This window comes from Prionailurus viverrinus, chromosome B4 (assembly GCF_022837055.1).
Source record: "Prionailurus viverrinus isolate Anna chromosome B4, UM_Priviv_1.0, whole genome shotgun sequence".
Classification (NCBI taxonomy): Eukaryota; Metazoa; Chordata; class Mammalia; order Carnivora; family Felidae; genus Prionailurus; species Prionailurus viverrinus.
Genome location: NC_062567.1, coordinates 136,061,785 through 136,081,949, shown reverse-complemented (window position 1 = coordinate 136,081,949; position 20,165 = coordinate 136,061,785). Strand labels below are relative to the sequence as shown.

The window sequence follows — 20,165 nt, the reverse complement described above, 5'->3', positions numbered from 1 at the left end:
CAGGCTCCCCGACCTCTCCCCCGGGAGCCCCTCTCTTCGGAGCTGCCTTCGGCTCAGGGCCCACCTTGGCCTCTGCCCCCGCCTCTCACCCTGTCGCATCCTACGAGCCCCTTGAGCCCTCGTCCTCCTGTCCCCTGTTTGGCCACTTCGCTTCTCCCTTCCCCGGCCCCAGTGCCTTGGCCTCATCCTCTCTCCCTGGTGAGCTGGTGTGACGGCACTGGACTCGTCAGCTTGGCCGGAGTCAGCCTGAGTCCCGTTGGGCCTGCCCCCTGTCACACGGGGCTTGAGTTATCAGTGGGTTTTCTGCACTGTGGCTGGGACCTTCTCCCCCTAAACTGGTTCTCCACCCAAGCTCATTGGTCGGGGGTGGGAACTCAGGCCCGACTTCCTGATCCTGATTTTTGTCCTGATTTCAGCTTGTTTATCATGCTGAAGTCTCCAGGGTGGGTACCCTCCCTCTTTGAAACCTTTAAATCACTGGGCAGGGTCCCTGGCTGCCACTCCCTGCTCTCAAGCTCCCGGAGAGCCACGCCTGTCACCACCATGCTCTGGGGAGGCAGGACATGGGGCTCCGCTTGGCCCTCCAGGCCTGGATGGCTGTTTTCCTTTGACTGTAAAGGCCGTTTCGAGGCTTGGGTCACTTGGAGTCCCATAGTTCTGAGGCTGTTGCCTGTTTTATTTGGGCCATGGTTCCACCACATTCTGTAGAAAGGCCGATGAGGGTCCCTCCCTGGGGCGTGGCCTGAGGGCTTGGGGGCGCAGAGGAAGTGTCTGGGGCAGCTGGCCCTCAATGCCGACTGCCGAGCTGGGCCCTGGATGCCGGGCCCTGGATCCTGGCTCTGTGCCCGCTCGGGATGCCGGGTCTCTGTCCTCAGCCCGTAAGACCTGCACCCAGAAGGCCTACCATGGGGGCACAGCCTTCCAAACTGGGGCTCTGCCGTGGGGTCCCCAGCCACTCTGTGCCCCGTGTGGCTTGATGTTTAAAACATCACATCCTGTGGGCGTCCGCCCTCCCGATCAAAGGCATTTTGAGTCACCTAGCACGTGTTATCCCTGGCCTGTGACGCGCGGTGGTTGGGGGCTTGTGACTTTGACGTCCGCACAGCCATGGCCCTCAGTCACGTGCTGTGCCGCGACCACCGGCAGCGAGTGAGCTGCGGGGAGAGGGTCCCTGTCGGAGGCTGAGCTGAAAGGGGACCAGAAATGCCGGTGCCGGAGGCGGGCAGGCCCGGAAACCGACAGAGGAAGTCTGTTGGCTCCAGACTCAGGGAGAATCTGAGAAATGAAGCATTTGATCAATGTCCGGGTAACGTAATGTGATTGATGTCCTCTTGCTTGTCAGATTTGGTGTCTTTAGCTGATTCCGTTTGCCAGCAACTTATGGGCAGTTTGCCGTACGCGTGGCCACGGCCAGGGCGTCAGGGCGCCGCTGAATCAGTGAGGAGTTTTTTAGGGAATGGCTTCGGAAGCAAAAATCCCGAGAAGTCCTCCCAGAACTTGAGCAGAAAAGCAGCTACGCTCTGGGGGCCGTGCTTCGGGGTGGACACCCCGTGGGAAAGGTGGAGTGGGGCGTCTTCCTCCTCGTCCTCCACCCCCTGCCCCCATCCTGTGTTCTTGGCCTCTTCCCCGGCCCCTCGCCGCGTCTCCGTCTCTGTTTCTGGTCTTTCCTCCTTGTCTTGCCGTGTCCAGACCTTCCCCTTGGCCCTGGGTCTCTTGTTAGGGCTCTGTGTCCAGCGGGAGACCTCTGGGTGCCAGCTCGGAGCGGCGGGGGGCATGCAGGGCCGTTGGACACGAACACCTCGTACCGACGCCCACCTTGGTCCAAGGAGAAACCCACGGCAGAGCCGCCTGCCCGGCAAGGATCAGGCGTGACCCAGGGGTCTGTCTCCGTCTTGTCCGTAATCCGTGCCCTTCTTCTGTCTGTTTCCCCCCAGACCCAAAGCATCCCCTTCGCTGTGCGGGGGTTTTCTCTACCGTGTCATTGGATCTTGCTGATGTTGTAAACAGAGGGGGAGGTCAAGATGTGGACGGGACCTGATCGTTTTAAGGAGCTCAAAGGAAAGGCTGAGGTCAGATGCCCGAGGCAGGGTCCCACACTCTTGCTGCTTGAAAACAGATAATCCAACCTTGGATCAAAGGAAATAATTTCCCCCACTTAATCTCCGGTGAGACAGACATGGAGCTCGCTCAGGAAACAGTTCCCAGGTTCCTATAGGAGACGTTCTAGGTTCTCTGTAACCAGGGTGTTGGGAGGTGCCCCAGGTCTGGTCGAGCTGGCCTTCTTGGGACCCCGGGGTTGGCTGAAAGATCTCTGAGAATGTTTACATCTTGTTGACATGTGGGTTTTTTTTTAATGTTTATTTATTTTGAGAGACAGAGACAGTGCAAGTGGGGGAGGGGCAGGGAGAGAGGGAGAGAATCCCAAGCGGGGCTCGAACCCACGAAGCCATGAGATCATGACCTGAGCCGAAACCAACGGTTGGATGCCTAGCCAACTGAGCCACCCAGGTGGCCCCAAATAAGTGGTTTCTAACTCTTCAGATGCCTGAAGTCGGGCAGGTCTGTTCAGTTTCACCCCTCTGGTTTCCAATCATGCTTTCATCCGTTCGTTTGTTTATTAGCACGTCGTTATTAAGCACTTATATGGACCAGACCCTGTTTGGGGCTCCAGGATGCAGTAGTGAGTGAGAGTCAGTTCCTTCCCTTAAAGATCATAGCTCTTACACACAAATAAATAAACAGCATAACTTCAGAAATAGACTAAGTGATGTGATAGATTTGAGCGGGTCGGGGCACCATGTAGATGGAATGAAGTTTACAGAAAGTGCAGTCAGTGTCTCCTGAGAGATCTGCGGAGCCAGGGAAGGTTGTTGGGGGGCGGACAGCAGGTGCAAAGGCCCTGGGGCAGGGAGGGGGTAGTGTTTGGGAGTGCAGGGAAATGGCGGTGGAGACTAGGGACAAAGGCCCTGAGGCAGTCATCACCACCAGCCTCCCTGCTGGGTGGTATTGCCTTGAGGAACGTGCACAGGGACGTTTCCAGTAACAGAACATGCACCACACGTGTTTCTTTTTTTTTTCTTCTTCTTTTTTTAAAGTTTATTTATTTTTGAGAGAGAGAGAGAATGGAAGCAGGGGAGGTGCAGAGAGAGAGGGAGGCACAGAATCAGAAGCAGGCTCCAGGCTCCGAGCTGTCAGCACAGAGCCCGACGCGGGGCTCGAACTCACCACCCGTGAGATCATGACCTGAGCCAAAGTCGGACGCCCACCCGACTGAGCCCCCAGGCGCCCCTGCACCACACGTGTTTCTGTTCACACGCCTCTAACTGGTGCAGTGGCTGCGTCGTCCTCCTAGGACACGGTTCAGATGTCCTCTTTTCCTGTTCTCCCGGCCGTGGAAACCAGATTCCTCTGTGGTATCTGCTTTGCTATTCCCGGAAAAGAACATCGCCAAGCAGGTTTTATGGGTCGCCGACTCCTGATGAGAAAAATGAGTTTCCCGGGGACGAGAGTCTTTCCTGAGTTGGTCCCCACGCTCTCGCCCTCTGCCGGCTGGGCGTGCCGCGTCGTTCCCCTGCCCCAGGCCGTCTGCGGCCCCTCGGTGCGGGGCCATTCGTCCTGTGACGTGCTTCTGCTTGGCCCCACAGGTTTGCCACCCAAGAGAGGAACGCCCTGCTGCTCTATAATGGCCGCTTCAACGAGAAGCATGACTTCATCGCCCTGGAGATTGTGGGCGAACAGGTGCAGCTCACCTTCTCAGCAGGTGGGGCCTCCTCCCCAGGAAGGAGCCGCTCTCTGAGCCCTTCACGGGCACTCTGTCGCTTGAAACTACCCTTGTCCTTTGCAGCACCTTTAAGTGTGCTCCCTGCCCATGCCCTGGTCCTGTTGGGGATCTGTCCTGTGGGGGGAAATGTGGAACGCACGAAGGTGTTCATGGCGGTGTTATTTATGATGCTGAAAAGACGGAAGGCCCGGCTCGGGGTTCCAGACATTGGGGAACCGCTGGGCATCTGATCTGTAGATTGGAACTATTTAAAGAGCCGTGAAGCACGTCGTCACCCACGTTGTTGGCAGAGAACGTCGATCCAGGCTGTCTCGTCTGTGGCCCGCTAACCTGTGCTCTCTCTGGACTCCCCCACCCGCAGGTGAGGCTACCACAACGGTGACCCCGCAGGTCCCGGGGGGCGTGAGTGACGGGCGCTGGCACTCGGTGCAGGTGCAATATTACAACAAGGTAGGACGGGGTGCCCCCCCTCCCCCCCACACACATCGCTTCCCACCAGCCTGGGCGACCAGTGGCTGGGCCCCAGCAGCTCTTCTGTCTGAAGTCATTCATTCATTCATTCATTCATTCATTTATTGTTTAATTTTTTTTTTAACGTTTATTTATTTTTTTGGGACAGAGAGAAACAGAGCATGAACGGGGGAGGGTCAGAGAGAGAGGGAGACACAGAATCAGAAGCAGGCTCCAGGCTCTGAGCGGTCAGCACAGAGCCCGATGCGGGGCTCGAACTCACGGACTGCGAGATCGTGACCTGAGCTGAAGTCGGACGCTTAACCGACTGAGCCACCCAGGCGCCCCTGTCTGAAGTCATTTATACTCCGAAATTTAAAAAGTATATACTGGCTGAAAAAGTTCTTTAGGAGGTGTTTGTTGAGGGTCTGTGTAAGTGTCCCCAAGCCCTGTGCTGGGGTCGGGGAGACTCGGGGACCCCCAGAGGTCCCCCTGCAGTGGAGGGAGGCGTGGAAAGAGTTTCTTCGTTGCTGCTGCTTTGGCTCGGGTCATTGCCGGTGGCTCCGGTGGCCTAAATTGCAGGCCATTCAAACACGGCTCCAAAGCCAAGATTGTCCGTTCGTACCCGGATGTAACCCGAGAGTCAGGAAGGTGGAGGAGATGCTGTGGGGGTGTGGGCAGTTTGGTTTCGTTTTGTTTTGCCGTTTCCTGGCTTGTAAGGAAAGAGGGTGTTGAGCGCTTTCATCAGAACTACCCCACTTTCCATGGCTGTAGCGTTTGCAAGCCGCTTTTCTCTTTCCTGGGAAACTCCAGGGCGCCTCCCACCGAGGGTGGGCGAGAGACAGCAGCCTTCTCTTGGGCACAGATAATGAGACTTGTGCCCCTGTGTCCCGGGGGGTCAGGAGCCCCCGAGGACGGGGCTGTGCCCCGTGGGGCACGACCCCTCCGAGCCCAGGGACCCTTCTGCCTGCTTGAATCTGCTCCAGCCAGCAGGACAGACAGGTGGACAGAGACACGCCCCCTGGCTTCTCCATTCATGTACTCTGGCTAGCTTTCCTGCGTCCAACAGCGATCATGGGGGCTGAGCGCCAGCTAAGGGTGCAAGCCGGTCAGAGTGGGCCGAGGGGACCCCCCCCCCCAGAGCCCGTGCTTCTGTCAGGGGAGCAAAGACCACGTACCTGGTGCATTTTCTTTCCTGCCTGTGTGGGAACACACCTCCCCCACCAGACCCGGCTGAAGGCTTTTGGCTGCGGGGCTTTGCCGGGCATGGCATCCCCATCAGAGTGCCTGCACTTAGCGAGTTCTGGACTCTGCCGATGGCCCAAACAACAGTGTGTCACAGTTGGGCGGGGTCGGGACCGCTGACTTGGCTGCCCCTGCCCGTGCCCTACTGCACCATCCCTGGCCGCCACCCGCACATAGGGAGCACCCACCGGGGGCCTGCCTGCCGGCAGCCAGCTGGTAAACACCACAGCCAGGCAGCCCCCGGCACGTCCCGGAGGAAGGAGCCTCCCTCCAGGAGGCACGCAGAGGTGGGTCCCCGGCAACCCGCCCCTTCCGTTCCCAAGGCCGGCCTTTCAGCAGCAATGTGCCGCTGAGCCAGACCCTCAGCGCCAGGATTAGGCCTTTCCTTTCCTGGAGCTCAGCTGTTTCCTCTCCTGCCCGAGGTTATTCGATGGAGGGAACCCAGCAGTTTTCACTTCTATCTTAAGGCCTCCTTTGTGGGGTTTGCGGGCCACACAGTCGGGGAAGTGTTCACAGAGATGATGCACCTCTGTCTAGTGTGGGGGGGGGGCGGGTATTTTTTGTCTCGCTGCCCGAGGCTCTTCTCCAGATGCAGCAACGATCTGAGTGGCCCACGGCCAGGGGTAGACACATTTGTTTGCAGGGGCGAGAGGGCTGGACGCCCCCGGGGATAAGGGGTGAAGGCAACCCAGAAAATGGACCCTAGGGGCTGGTTGTTCTGCCCTCTGGCCCCTTGTTTTGTGGTCCTTGCCGACTGTGGTCCTCGGTGAGGCCTCACCTGCAGGCCACAGGTCTCCCGAGAGAGCGGCTCAGCCACGGGCCCCTCACCCGCACCCCATTTACAAGACAATGTATCTGAATAATTCAGGGCAGTCAGGGAGGGTAGGATGGCGGAGAGTCCCGCCCCTCGCTCTGGTTCACACGCCCTCCCTCCTGTTTCTCCCAGGCGGGTCTGCTCTGCGTTGCCTGCGTGGGAACCCCCTGGCCCCCACGGACCCTCCGCAAGTCTGCAGGGGGCGTGGGGGCCTGGGAATCCGCCTGGGCCTTTTTATCAGGCAGGAAGCAGGGAACCCTCAAACAGGATGGTCCCAGCAGGGCTAGTGTGGGACCCTGGACTGGTGGCCGCAGCGGGGCTGTGGCCGTGGCTCCCCTCAGGCCTGGAGGAACAAGGGGACGGCAGAGCCCAGAAGGACAAGAGTCCTGGAGAGAAGCCGCTTACATGGAGCAGTGACCTTCCGCAGAGGCTCTCCTGACAGCTCGCCCTGCCCTCCCCCTGATCTGTTGGGCTCCCATTGGCCAAAGCCAGCCAGAAGCCGGACACAGCAGGCCCTTGATAAGGTCGTAGGGTCGGCCTCCCATGCAGAGAGCAGGCAGTCAGTTTACTTTTTCTCCGCTTGATGACGTTGTAGACGAGAAGGTCTGCAATTCACCTTCCGTGAAAGGAAGGTACACTGGACTCTTTTCTGGAAAGGTGTTTCCAAAGCAGCCTCTTTGCACAGGCATGTTGAACTTTGTCAAGCTCGGCGGAGCCCCTCCCGCACCCCCCCCTGCGGAGGTTCAGGGCTGGTCTGGACTATTTGTGATCCTCACTCCTGACTCTGTCGCGGACGTGCATTGTTTCCGAGGCCCTCTTGGAGGATAAACGTTTGCACCGCCAACTCGCAGAAGAACAAACGCACCTGATGGGAGAGGTTTGCAGAGTATTTGGAAATGACGCCTTGTTCCAAACTCGGGTTTGGCCGCGGGGTGGCCGCGGGGTGGGGAGACTCAGGCTCCCTGTGGACACGGCTCTCACGTGGGCGTCTCATCTCTTTGCTGTTCCTGCGGAGGATTCTGTGCAAGGGGGCACTGGATCCCTGAGCACGGGCCTGCTGTCGTGCTGGGTGTCTGCAGGGGTCACATCGAGGCCCCTCGCCGTGCCCCAGGATCCCTCCGCCGGGGCTGCGGGCATAGACCCTTGTTAATGAGAGGTTTAGGATGGTCCTGGGGAAACCAGGATGGCTCATGTCCGCCTTGACGGTGGCATCAGGGGGTGTCCGCCCAAGCCAGCTGTGCGCCCCGGGAGTCTGCACAGACGTGTAGACTGGGCAGACACGGACGTGCCAGGGAGGCGCGCTCCTGGGACACATCAGGCAGGGTGGCCTGTTTGGGGCATGGGGCTCGAGGAGAGAGTGGGTGGTGAGTGGTGGTCAGACAGGGCCAGATCCGCTGGGGGCTTTGATGTAGGATAAAGAAGGGGTTGAGGAGGACGTGAGGCATGTTACGTAGGTGTCCGCACCTCGGGACTATTGACGCCTGTCATTAGCGCCTCATTCTTTGTTTCCGAAGGGTGTTGAGCAGTGCCCCTGACTTCTATCCCTTAGGTGCCAGCAGCACCCCCTCGTTGTGACAACCAGAATTGTTTCCGTCTATTGTCAGGTGTCCCCACAGGTGCCTCAGCAGGGGAACTGATGCGTTGGCCGGCCGTACCCACCTGGATGGGACGGTGGAGTCCCTTGAGGCTGGGCTGGCCACACGGTCCTGGGTAGGCTTGGCCCGTGCTGGCTCGGGGCCATTCTGAGATGACGTGGGCTGCCTTTAGTAAGCCCGGAAAGTATTTTCATCAAGAAAGGAGGGCTCGAGTTAAATGGAAACCCCCTCCAGCATCAGTATTCTCTCCTTCTGATTGGGCAGAGCATCCAAGTGCTTGAGATTTCCATGACCTTGGGGAAAGGGGCTGCTGGGTGTCGTCAGGACCCTGCCCTGTGTTTCTGGAAGTCACTCATAAGCTCTTGGGCCTGAGCCGCACATTAACCTCCAGGAATCTCGAAGGGAGTGGGTGATGTGCGGGGCAGTGCAGAGGAGTGACCCCACATGCTGCTCCCTGGGCTCGGGGTGGGGGTCTCCCTCTGCTTCACGGAGTGCTCCAGAAAACCCAAGGGTTTCTGCCCAGAGCCTTGTGTCAGGCTGGTTTTGATGGGAGCCCTCCTGGGGGTCATTCCTACAGACCCCCTGTGGTTCACCTGTGTGGCCTTGGGGTTGTGGCTGCCTGGTCTCCCTGATGTACAGAGCACAGAAGGGGTAAAGCCATCACCTGGGAGCTCCTGTTCCAGAGACCGGGGAGGGAGAGGGAAGAGGGAGGAGGAGGGAGGGGAGGAGAGGGAAGAGGAGGAGGGACAGAGAAGGAGCAGTGAGCACCTTCCTTGAGCTGACAAGTAGGCCTCCATGACCTCGCCCCTCCCCACCCCTCCAGCAAGCACTGGGCCAGGCAGGGGAGGTGTGGGGCTTGTGTTGTTTGGGCTAGAGCCCCCCAAGAGCCTGTCCTTGGGAGAGGTGTCCAGAAGGGTGGAAAGCGGCTGTTAATAGAGAGTGATCGGCATGTGCTGCTTTCTGAAACGGTGCAGATGTCAGCAGCTGGTAACTGTTGTTTTTTATGAGAAGGGACACGTAGTTCTGTTGCCGAGTCCGACTTAGGGAAGCGGAGAAGTTATTTGGCAGAATAGAGGGTGGTGCAGCCGTGAGGAGGAACGAAGTCGATTTCTGCGTGCTGACGTGGAAACGATCTCTAAGAATGTTGTTCATGGGTTTAGCAACCACACTGAAGGCCGGGTTGTAGACCGCACACTTTTTAATCTCAAATTGGGAACTTTCGGGAGAATCGCAAAGTTAAAGTTAGAACTCATATTCCCTTTGACCAGATTCCCCAGTTGTTGACATTGTTCCACGTTTGCTTTATTATTTTCTACCCCCGCACACATAGCCTCATATTTCACCTGCTGGTCTGAGCACCCTCGATGCTCACACCTGTGTCAGGTGTCACTGTGCTGAATGTCGGCTGTGTTCTAATTCCGTCAAGCTCTCCAAATGTATACGTTTTCTTTTTGCTAGAACAAGGAATTCTCTCTTCTTTCTATTCATTTATATTTGGTATGGTTTCACAAATTCCTGTCTTACTCAATGGACCATAATCTATCCTTTTCATTAATTCGATGTTCAGATTAGTTCTTGTTTGGCCCGTGCCTCAGATTTGGCCAAAGGGACACAGGTGTAAGGGCCAGCTGTATCTAGCTCCGGCCTTTTGACTCCCCTCGCCATTTTTATTAGTGCGCCTTTGCTGGTTGGCACAAAAGGACATTCCAGGCTTATCTGGTCCTCAACCCCAGCCCTGGAATCAGCCATTTATCCATAGAACTCTGGATTCTTTTTGCGACAAACGGCATTTAGAAACCAAGATTCGGGTGCCAGCTGTGCTTGGTGCTGCCGGGGTGTCGTCTCACTCTCTATTTCTTTCACAGGCAGAGCTGGGACATGTGTCAGTGTGTAGTTGTGTGTGCACAGACTTGTATGCACACACGGAAGTTCACGTTTGTTTCATCTCTACTTGCTGAAACCCTCAAATTCCATCCAACGTAGGCTCATTCTAGTGTTTTCCTCTTTCATGTTTGTAACCCTCTTCTCTCAGTGAGAAACCTGTTCCCATTAGCCTCAATCTTGCCATTTATTTTCTCACTCCACCATTATTTAAACAATGTGCTGGCCCACTAGGCCACCACCTTGCAAGCCGCTCCCTCCCTGGGCCTGACTGTACCACTGACTCCAACAGGTGCCAGGAACAAGGGGCCTTGATGGAGATTTGGCTAATGTATCAAATTATTCAGAAAGTAGAGGAAGGAAAGAAGGAAGGAAGTTTGTTATAAAACTTGTTGTGAATTTGTAGGCAATGAAAATACAAAATGCCAAAATATGCGGGATGCAGCTAAAGCAGTACCATGAGGAAAATTCATAGCACTGAAAAAAATACTATCAGAAAGAAAGTCTCAAATCAATAATCTAAGCTTCCACCTCAAGAATCTCCAGTAACAAACACACTGAAGACCTGGTTGTAGACCGCACACTTTTTAATCTCAAATTGCAAACTTTTGGAAGAATCGCAAAGTTTAAATAAGAACTCATTCCCTTTGACCAGATTCCCCAGTTATTGACATTTTTCCATGTTTGCTTTATTATTTTCTACCCCACCCCCCATATATCCTCATATTTCACCTGCTGGTCTGAGCACCCTTCATGCTCACACCTGTGTCAGGTGTCACTGTGCTGAATGTCGGCTGTGTCCTAATTCCGTCAAGCTCTCCACACGTGTGAGTTGGCAAAAGAAACTCAAAGCAGGCAAGCAGATGGAAGCAAATAATAAAGAGCAGAAATCAGAGGAGTTGAAAATAAAAAAACACAGAAAATCGATGAAACAAAGAGCTTTGGAAACATCAATAACACTGATCACCTTCTAGCCAGATCGACGAGAGAAGAGAGACAACACAGTTCCCAGTGTGAGGAATAAAACAGGATATCAGCACAGACCCTGCAGACACTGGTGGTTAGTGGAAGAATTCCACACGCAATCCTCTGTATGTGCATTTAGGACCCAGACAAAAGGGTCCAATTTCTCAAAAACGCAAGCCACCACAACCCACCCGGTATGAAATAAAGAATTGGACCACCTTGCTGTTCAAGAAATGGAATTTGTCATTTATTAAAGGAAATTTTTTTGACGTTTTATTCATTTTTGAGAGAGAGAGAGAGCGAGAGAGCGCGAGAGCAAGAGTGGGGGAAGGGCACAGAGAGAAAGGGAGACACAGGATCTGAAGCAGGTTCCAGGCTCTGAGCTGTCAGCACAGAGCCCGACGCGGGGCTTGAACTCATGAACCGCGAGATCATGACCTGAGCCGAAGTCAGATGCTCAACTGACAAAGCCACCCAGGCGCCCTTGGAATTTGTCATTTAAACACTCCCCAAAATGAACCCTCCAGGCCCAGATGGTTTCACTGGTTAGTTCTACCAAATGTTTAAAGAATGACACCAATTCTATACATCCCTTCCAGAAAAATAGAAGAGGAGGGGACGCTTCCCAGGTCACTGGGGCATTAGTAGTACCCTGATATGAAAACCAGATGAAGACAGCACAGGGCACCAGAGGCTGGTGTATCTCATGACCCCGTGCAGCTCATGTCCCCACGGAAGCCTGTACATGACGTGTTCACAGCAGTCCCGGACTGGACTCCGTGGGTGAACGGTTAAACGGACTGTGGTGCGTCCCTTGCGTGGAACGTGGGCTGTGACTCACGGTTCTTGCAGCAAAGACACATGCTGAGTGACAAAAGCCAGCCTCACAAGCTTAGGTACTGCATGATCCCATTTACAGAATGTTCTGGAAAGAACGAAAAGGACTGAATTGGAGAAGAGAGTAGTAGTTTTCCGGGGCCGAGGTGGGGGCAGGAGGGACGCAGGTGTGTCTGTGGAAGGACCACAGGTGGGGTCCTAGTGGTGATGGGACATTCTCCATCCTTCTGTGATAGTCTTCTACTGTTTTGCAAGATGTTTGCCGTTGGTGGAAACCGGGTAAAGGGCACATCAGATCTCTCTCATTATTTTTCTCAGTTATGTGCATGTCTATGACTATCTCAAAAGGCTCGACTAAAAGAACCTTGAAAGACATGGGGCACCTGGCTGGCCCAGTTGGTGGAGCCTGCGTCTCTTAATCTTGGGGTTGTGAGTTCAAGTCCCACGTCGGGTATAGAGATTACTTTTAAAAACCTTTAGGGGCACCTGAGTGGCTCAGTCAGTTAAGCGTCCAACTTTGGCTCCGGGCAGGATCTCACGGTTCATGGGTTCAAGCCCCGTGTTGGGCTCAGTGCTGACAGCTCGGAGCCTGGAGCCTGCTTCGGATTCTGTGTCTCCCTCTCTTTCTGCCCCTCCCCAGCTCGCACTCTGTCTCTGTCTCTGTCTCTCTCAAAAATGAATAAGCATTTAAACACATTTTTAAAAAATAGTAAACTTTAAAAGTACTTTGAAAAAAATATGTGCTGGCATATGCATATTTTTTTTCTGAAGGGTATCCCCCTAAAAAAAACACACAAAAAAACCCAAACCCATCAACAGCATGTATCAGAAAACTTCTGCTAGGTCACAAATCATCGTAAAGCATGGTGTCTTAAAACATCAGATGTTTATTATTCCTTGTGATTCTGTGACAGACGCATTGGCTGTGGCTCTTTTGTAAACAGCCTACCACATGCTGGACAACTTTGGGGAGAAACATGATAAAAACGGTATGTTTCGTGTTCATTTTGTACCTTTCTGTGGTTTTTTTTGTGTGTTTTACACGTTCTAAATTTTTTTTTACGTTTATTTATTGTTGAGAGACAGAGACAGAGCAGAAGCAGGGGAGGGGCAGAGAGAGAGGGAGATACAGAATCCGAAGCAGCTCCAGGCTCCAAGCCGTCAGCGCAGAGCCCGACGTGGGGCTCGAACCCACAAACCATGAAATCACGCCCTGAGCCGAAGTCCGACGCTTAACTGAGCCACCCAGGCGCCCCCGTGTTTTACGTGTTCTTAAGAGTATAGCAGGAATGATGGGTGATGGGACTACGAACCAATTTTGTTTTCTTCCTTTTAACTTTCTGTTTAAAAAAATCGTTTGATTTAGAGAATGTACGAGACAAAGAAGCCAAAGTTTTACAAGTTTAGGAAAACTGTTGCCGAGGACATCAAGGTGGGAGACGAGAGAGGCCAGGTGGGGGTCTGTCGTCGCCGACCCCGCACGGGGGGGTGGGGTGGGGGTGGCATCACACTGGCTTTGCTTCTCCCACGGACAGAGCTGCACAGTGACGTGTGGTTAAGGTTTACTCTGGGCAGGGTCACCCCGTTCATCCCGAGCCTCCAGTCCGGAGTTTGACTGCTTTTGTTTCCTCTCCGGCTGCGTTTCCACGGATACAGCCAGTTTCTCGGGGACCGGAATGGCCTCCGCTGTGTCGGCCCCTGTGGGTAGTCGATAAATCTCGAACAGCCATGCTCGCATAACAGGTGCATTCCATTTGCCCATCAAATCGGAGGGCAGTGTCTGTAACCACGTTGTCCTTCATCTGGGCCTGGAGGGGTCGTGCCTCCCAGGGACGCCAGCGGGCGGAGAGAACAGTGCCCTGAGTGGCCTCTGGGAGGGTCCGGGTGGGGTGAGGGGCCCCGCCTGCGGGCGGCCCAGCGGCTGGAAGTCGCCTGCTTCTTCTCCAAAACACGGCCTTGGCAGATGGTAGGCAGCCACCTGCTGTGGAAACATACCGATTCCCCGGGACACGCACAGTCCCACCCTGGGGCTTTTGTGTCCACGGGCTGTGTGGAGAGCCCGCCTCTGCCCAGGTTGCTGGTCGCGTGGCGGTCACTGTCCTGCACCTGCTGCCTGCCTCAGCCCTCCATCCGTCCCAGCTTTCCCGGGCGCCCCTCCCCCTCCCAGGCTTCCTCCCTTTTTTTTACCTCTGCCCCCACCCCCCGGATGAGGACATTTACCAACTGGGGTCCACACGTCCACCCATGAAGGAGGAGGAAACTGAGGCTCAGAGTGCGGCCAGGAGGGTCAGGGCTGGGGTCCAGGGGCTCTCACCCACTCGTGGGCTCTGCCTTCTGCAATTTGGATCCAAGGGCTAGCACAGATTCCCTGACCCTGGGGGCCTTGGGAGAAGCCAGGGGCCTGTGGGGTCTCTGTGCTGCTGTCTGGACTCTGGGAACTGAGAGGGGCCTGTCAGGGTCCCAGCAGGAGCAGACAGGGCTTTGCAGGTGTGTGTGTGTGTGTGTGTGTGTGCATGCACACGCGTGTTAGTGAATGTGAGTGCGTGCGAGTGTGCACGTTTCCCATAAGCCCTTCTTCTCTCTTTGTCTGAGGTGGCTTTTTGGAAAGGTGACCTGTGGCCTGTAAATCCGTGCATTCTAAGTGACCTGGTCATTGCCAAGAGCTGTCGTCCTTTCTCTCCTGGGAGGAGTGGGTTGAGCGCAGAGCCTGCGCATGGGCCCGGGTCCCCTTCTGCGTGTGCCCCAGCAGGCCCGGGTGTGTGGATCCCACATGCGGAGTGACGTGAGCTTCTTATCTAGTGCCTGAAGGTTCCCCCCAGTTCGTGTCGAGCAAAGCCCCCAAGAGAAGGAACGTTACCGCAGCTTTTTAAGAAAGTGCTGTTTAAACTCCGGGGACCCCAATTTTAAGCCCTCTTATTTGTCATCGGAGAAAAGACCAGCCTCCGAGCAGATCTGCACAAACTCCCTGGCTCCCAGAAAACCTGGGGGGCCTGCTGGCCGAGCAGCGGGGGGACCTGCCCCCTGCCGGCAGGGACTGCAGCAGAGGCTCCCGGCCCCCTCACGGACCCCAAGAGCTTTTGTCCGGTGAAGGGTCGGGCTGGTGAGCGGCTGGCACCGTGCCCCGTGGATCTTTTCCAGAACAAAAGTCATCCCCACGGAGATCAGGGGCCCTCAGGAGATGGCGATTTGTATAGAGTGCCGAGCACGCAGGCCGCCTTCCAGCCCTCGGCTCCCACGTTCCCCCGAGTGTTGTGCGTCCGTCAGAAACGCACAGGGTTCCTCTTCTACCTGTGACCACAATCGTGCGTCGACTGGAGTTAACCACCTGCCCGAGAAACAGAAGACGCTGGTGTGATGTTTTTTTTTAATGAAACTCCAGAGCGAGCAGCGGATTCTGACGTTTGTTGGAAATCTTTTCTTCTTAACGCTCCCCAAACAAGAGGAATCTGCTGGCCCAGTCCAGCACGTTCTCGGAGAGCGAACAAAGGAAGAACCCCGGAGCTCTGGCCGCTCCGCGTTCAAGCCCTGGAGAAGAATCCGAGGCTTTCCCTGGAGATGCGTTCACGTGCAAGCTGTTGACCGCTCCTTTCTTCTTCAAAGGCGTGAAAAGAAGTTTGTGGGTTTTTTAAAACCACCGGAAAACCTACAGAAGCAAAAATACAGGGAGAACGGCCCTTTGCGCGGTTTTCTGGCTCTTCTTCCCATCCTCGCCCAGCAGCGCGGCAGCCGCGAACTCTGCGGAGCGCCCCCTTTGCGCCCGGGGTGGTGCCACGGCCTTCGCGTTCATCGTGCGTTTCGTCCCACGAGGGAGGCGCTGTTTTCACCCCTGCTTCACAGAGGGGCCTGGTGGGCAAGGCAGCCAGGGGACTTTCCCCAGTGGGGTCAGGATGCGAACTCGTCGGGAGCTGCGGACGCTGCTGTCCCGTGTCCTCCCGCCGGCCTCAGGCCCTCCCAGCTGGGCCTCACGTTGGGGCAGCCAGGCCAGCCCCAGATACATGCTGCAGAGGGGTTCGGATCCACTTCTCCGTTTTGCTCCCCGGTGACCCTAGAGCGGGTAGCTGAGAACTTGGCGGCTCTCCGGGAGGAGCTGCCCGGCTGGGACTGGTACGTAATCCACACCAGGTCACTAGCAGGTGAGGGAGTCAGGAGCGCCTGCCCCCTCCTCAGCCTCACTGTGGGCAGGAACTTGGCGGCCAGGAAGTGACCTGCCTGATGTCCCATCAGGCGTGCAGGCAGCCATTTGCTGCCCGTACCCTGGGCGGGGGATGCTGTGTCCCCAGGAATAGGTTTCCGGCATCTTTACGGAAAAAAAAAGCCCAAAATGTCTGGGCTTTTTTGGTCCTTAATATATAGATATATATATTTTTTTAATTTTTTAATGTTTATGTTTGAGAGAGAGCATGAGTGGGGGAGGGGCAGAGAGAGGGAGACACAGAATCGGAAGCAGGCTTCAGGCTCCGAGATGTCAGCACAGAGCCCGACGCGGGGCTCGAACCCACAAACCGTGAGATCGTGACCTGAGCCAAAGTCGGATGCTCAACCGACTGAGCCACCCAGGCCCCCCTGTCTTTTTGTCCTTAATATTCAACTCAAGAAGTATACATTTTGCAACTTAATTTTGGGAGAACTCGGAGTTTCGGCTGGCAATTTAGTCGACTTCTTAAAGCTGCTGAACAGGCCCCAGCCCCCCACCCCAATTGCCAGGGCAGATGAGGTAGAACAGGGGAGTGAGCCATGGCTTCGGGGCCGCCTCCAGGCCCTGGGCCGCTCACACCGGCCCCACGAGGGGAGGCAGCCCGGTTCTCGGCAAACAAGCCATTTTGTCCTCATGGAGACGCCGAAACGTGTGCTGAGGTCCGAAGACGCCTGGCCAGTTCTGTCACCTTGGGGAAGCTGGTCTAGTCAGTGTCGCTCTTGGGTTCCTCGCACATTTCCGTGGCAGATCCGGGGCGCAGGTGAGTCCGCTCACTGTGCCTGACGTGGCCGCGCCCTGTCGTGGGATTCAGTACGACTGGGCACGCGAGGCGACCGCAAGCGGTGGGAACGTCGGGGTGAAGCCGCCGGGTCCCTTAGCCTGTCCTTCCCATGTTCCCCCACTGCCCCTTTCCTGTGCACCGTTGCACGTGGATCCCTGTAGGCTGGCCAGCAGCACTGCCCTGGGGTCCACAGCTCCCGTGTGCAGGCCTGACCAGAGAGCAGGTGTCCCGGGAGGCGGTCCCGGCCCGCCCGGGGGGCAAGACCCAGTTCACACCCGCGTGTTACCGGCGAAGCTGAGGCTCGCGGTCTGGTGGTTGAGCGGAGTTCACGCAAAGCCCCGCGGGGAGGCTCCTGAGGAATTTGGCGTGGATCCTGGAAGCCTGGGTCGGTGGGGCTGTGTTCGGCAAGCCCTCCCGTCCGGTCTGAACCTCGCCGTGTTTGAGAAGCGACGGCGGGGTACGCGTCCGAGGCTGCGTTTTGACTTCTCGCGACGTTCCCGCAGCCCAGCTGCATGTGAATTCTCTGGTGCAAACTTCGGTTGGTCGTTCCTGACACAGAGCGGGAATCCACTCCGTTCCCAAGCCTGGCCGCTCCAGGTATCTGGTTTCGAGGAGCCCCCGCGCCGCCTTCCCCTGCAGCCCACATTTGAAACTGAACCCCACTCGCCTCCCCGATGAGGAATTGTTTGCAGCGGGTTAAAAGGCTGTAGAAACGTGAGCGCTTTGTAAGGACCAGACGCTTTTGTACACGCAGGCAAATCTCCACCGGCTGCTCTAGAGCATCTGGAAGGAAGCGTGGGGGAGGGTCTGCACCCAGCGCAGAAAATAAATTGAAGGGAAAGGAAGAGGGACAGGACCTTAAGTGGTGACTTCGGTTTGGGGGACGCCAGCCTTCGCCCAGCCTGTGTCCAGCCCCTTTGGTTGTGAGAATCATTGCCACGAGGCGTCTCTATCTCCCGGGTGTTTTTCTTCTGTGCAAACGGGTGGCACACTTTTAACAATTCTTAGGAGCATCCGGGCTGTTCGTTTTGTCTTCTCTCGGCCCTGTGCTCCCTTCCGTGCGCACAGAGTCTCAGCGCGCTCTCCTCTGCCTGTGCCCGATCCCCGCGTCAGCGCCCCGAACGAGCGGCTCAGACTGCTTTGTCTTTTTCAAACGCGACGGGTGGACGCACAGAAGTAAGCCTGGTGCTTCCACGGCCCTCCGATTTCCTTCCCGCTGGGGATTCCGCCGACGTGCCGGCCGCGCGGGAGGGGACGCGCGTTGTCTTCCCCGGGCGAGAACAGATGACCTGAGCCCAGATCAGATGCACCTGCTGCTGTCTTTGTTCCGCTTCTCCGTCCTGCCCCGTCACGGCTGCCTGTGCGGTGACGTGCGCGCGGCCCACCCCGACCGAGCACCTTCCCTCTGTCACGCGTTTCCCTGCCGGTGACCGTCTCCGCAGGAAGGCCACGCACTGTCATCCCCGCTTTAGAGACAGAAATGGGGATGGCGCTTCCCAGAGGTGGCCACAGGGGTCGAGGAGGGTGGAGGCCCGTCCAGAAAACTGGCTTTTTTTCTTGTTGAGATGAAACTCACATCACATGAAATGAACCGTTTTATTTTTTTGAAGTTTATTTTTGAGAGAGAGAGAGGGAGGCACAGCATCCGAAGCGGGCTCCAGGCTCCGAGCTGTCAGCACAGAGCCCGACGCGGGGCTCGAACTCACGAACCGTGAGATCGTGACCTGAGCCGAAGCCCGACGCTCAACCGAATGGGCCACCCAGGCGCCCCCCAAAATGAACCGTTTTAAAGTGAACAACTCGGGGGGCGCCTGGGTGACTCAGTCGGTTGAGCGTCCGACTTCGGCTCCGGTCACCATCTCACGGCTTGTGGGTTCGAGCCCCACGTTGGGCTCTCTGCTCTCAGCACGGAGCCTGCTTCAGACCCTCTGTCCCCGTCTCTCTCTGCCCCTCTCCCCACTCATTTTCTGTCTCTCTCTCTCTCTCTCTCTCTCTCTCTCTCTCTCAAAATGAAATACACTTTAAAAAGTAAAATAAAGAAAAGTAATAATAAAGTGAACAACTCTGTGGCACTTGGTGCATTTGCAACGTCGTGCAGCCCGCTGTCTCCGTCAAGATGGGAAGTATCTTTGGCCCCCTGAAAGGAAACTCTGTACCCACCAGCGGTCTCTCCCACTTCCCCCCAGCCCCCGACCCCCCATGCCTGCTTCCTGTCTATGGACTTGCCCCTTCTGGGCATCTCTTGGAAATGGAATCCTACAAGAGGGGGCTTTGGTGGCTGCTTTCCCTCGGCATCATGTCCTGGAGGTTCATCCGGTCGGTGGCTGGTGTCAATTCTTTGTTCGTTTAAGGCTGAATCGAACTTCGGTGGAATGGAGAGGCCACGTTGTGATTATCCGTTCTTCTGTTGCCGGACGTTTGGGTTGTTTGTGCCTTTGTGCTCTCGTGAGCAGCACTACCGTGAACACCAGTGAGCGGGTTTTTGTGGGGGTCTCTGTTGTAAGTGTCTCGGGTCTGTCCCCAGCAGCGGGCGTTGCCAGGTCCTTTAACCTCTGTGTGTAAGTCGTGCGTCTCAAGTCCCCTGCCGTACGGATTTCCTGTACGATGGCCGCCCCCCATGCTCTCTTGGTGTTCTCCCGCCGGGGCTGACCGTGCGGTGGCTGTCATCACGTGCGTTAAGCAGGCTGGTGGGCGTGTTAGGTCGCTGTCCCTCGTGCTGCGTGTTCTGGGGCAGCCTCGGGAGGGGCGGGATGGTGGGGTTCTCCCAGGCACTTCACTGTGTCTCCCCTGCTGGCCCTTTCAGTTCTTAATCTGAGAATGTGTGGTTCTGTGGCCGAAAGGGCCTTCGCTTCCGACCTGACGGCCCCTGGTCCGGGAGCAGGAATCGAGAAGCAGGTGTTGGACGATGTTTATCGGAAACTGTCTGTTCTCCTAAAAGTCGCACTTGCTGCTTTGATGAAGTAACACCAGGTTTTGAAATCTCTCTTTGTTTTTAAGTTGATTTATTTTGAGAGAGAGAGAGAGAGAACAAGAAGGGAGGGGCAGAGAGAGAGGGAGACACACGATCCCAAGCAGACTCCACGCTCAGCACAGACCCCAACGTGGGGCTTGATCCCATAAACCGTGAGATCATGATCCCAGCTGAGGTCACGAGTCGGACGCTCAACCGCCTGAGCCCCCCCAGGCGCCCCTGAAGCCCGTCGTAAGGGTGGGCTGCTCTAAATACCAAGGTTGATTTTTGCAGGAGGTGGAGGGGGGAGTCTTTGCCTCGTTTTCCCCCCCATCCCGCGTGGATCCTGAAGCTCTGAGCCGGTTTGCGGTTTTGCAAACAGGAGCTCTGCCTCATTAGAGCTTTGCAAGTGTAAATGCCATTTTCGTCTCCAGAGACGTCTCCCGCCCATCCCCCCAAAATGCAGATTATACGTTAAAGATAACTCAGGGCCACACAGCCTGGGGACGGTTCTTCCCCAGGGATGGCAGCTAACACTTAAGCGTCCTATAATAGGCACTTGTGCCTGTTTTCCAAAGCGGGCTGCTGTAACAGCGCGAGCAAGCCGATTATTTTTTATACTCATCTGACTTGAATAACCAAAAGCGAAATCTTTAAGGATGGAGCTTAT

General features: G+C 56.1%; 1 protein-coding gene across 2 annotated transcripts in view; it reads left to right on the top strand.

Annotated features, from left to right (window-relative positions):
• The window catches only part of CELSR1 (cadherin EGF LAG seven-pass G-type receptor 1), a 138,528-nt gene that overhangs the window by 73,179 nt on the left and 45,184 nt on the right, over window positions 1-20,165 (top strand). For both annotated transcript variants that reach the window (XM_047865869.1, XM_047865870.1), the window contains exons 4-5: window positions 3,645-3,760; window positions 4,143-4,231. In XM_047865869.1, the coding sequence (XP_047721825.1) occupies window positions 3,645-3,760; window positions 4,143-4,231 (205 nt within the window). The remainder of the gene's footprint in view (window positions 1-3,644; window positions 3,761-4,142; window positions 4,232-20,165) is intronic.